The following is a 1,130-nucleotide window of genomic DNA, read 5'->3' as shown; positions in this document are numbered from 1 at the left end:
CACTGCTCTAATGCCCTTCTCTTCGCGTATCTTTCTCAGGTTTAAGTTTGACCTGGATAACGTCATTGATGTGTATACCATATATACCACATTAAAAAAAAATAGAGAATAACAGCTTGTATCACAAAAGTGTGACAGTATCTGGCACTGAGATACCAGCAGAGGAACACCAGAGCTGAATGACACTTTTCAGCTCTTGTCCACATTTTTGGGTCTGACAATTACAGGGAAAACGGTCTATTTCAGGAGAGCAAACATTAGCATTAATTATAACCGGTAAGATAATTTATAATGTTTTGTTATTCTTTTGTTAAGTTTCCTTTTGTGAGATACTAGGAACTGAAGTTTAATGCACAACTTTTGAATCTGGACTGCAGTCCTTTCTTTCAATCTTCATTCTCCTTGTAACATGAATAGCTGTCAGAATGAAAAGTGGCATGCAATGTAAATTATGTACATTCAAAGACAGACAGTAAAATATGAGAGGGGGAAAGGAGGAAGCAGGAAAGAGTCCAAATTTCATATGAAAAATGCTTTAAAGATTTTGCAAAACTCTCTCCCAAAACTTTTTAAACAATCAGAAAGGTGTAGGCAAAAACATAAAGGTGAGGCTACAAATGATTACACTGGATATTGCAGTTAGATATGAAGGATGTACTGGGGTGAGAGCAGTACATGTAGGGGAGCAGCAGCATCATTCTGGCCTCGAGACAAAGAAAAGCCCTTGTATGTAACCCCAAGATAGGGGTCCCCAAAATGCGCCAAATTGCAGTAACGTGTCCCAGCTGTGAGCTGCCCTGCTGGAAAGGGCACCGGCTTCGCACAGCTGCCCACCCCCGGGTAACTGATGGAACTTCTGCTGTAACGGTTGAGTGAAAATGAACTTAACATCTCTACTTGAAAAGCACTTAAATCGCATTAAAGCGGACAAGTAGCCTGCTCGGGCACTCCTGAAGAGTGCGCACACCGGGTCAACATCATTCTGGAGCCTAATACGTTACGCTACAGAATAGGTTTATCCGCAGGTCAGAGCTACCCTCTTTTGCGCTCGGCCACCCCGTTCCCCCGCCGGTCACCCCCAGGCACGCCACGCCGTGCCGCGGCCGGGCAGGGCGCCACGGCCGGGCATG

The 1,130-nt window shown here is 44.7% G+C and overlaps 1 protein-coding gene across 1 annotated transcript in view; it reads left to right on the top strand.

The window, feature by feature from the left end:
* The first annotated feature begins 756 nt into the window (after positions 1 to 756).
* Positions 757 to 1,130, top strand: part of METTL14 (methyltransferase like 14) — a 22,438-nt gene continuing 22,064 nt past the window's right edge. Inside the window, exon 1 of the mRNA XM_009887902.1 lies at positions 757 to 840. Within this exon, the coding sequence (XP_009886204.1) occupies positions 757 to 840 (84 nt within the window). The remainder of the gene's footprint in view (positions 841 to 1,130) is intronic.

The sequence above is a fragment of the Charadrius vociferus genome, unplaced genomic scaffold (assembly GCF_000708025.1).
Source record: "Charadrius vociferus isolate BGI_N301 unplaced genomic scaffold, ASM70802v2 scaffold806, whole genome shotgun sequence".
NCBI classification, from domain to species: Eukaryota; Metazoa; Chordata; class Aves; order Charadriiformes; family Charadriidae; genus Charadrius; species Charadrius vociferus.
Note: the sequence above shows the minus strand (reverse complement) of the source record. Positions and strands in the feature narration are given on the sequence as shown.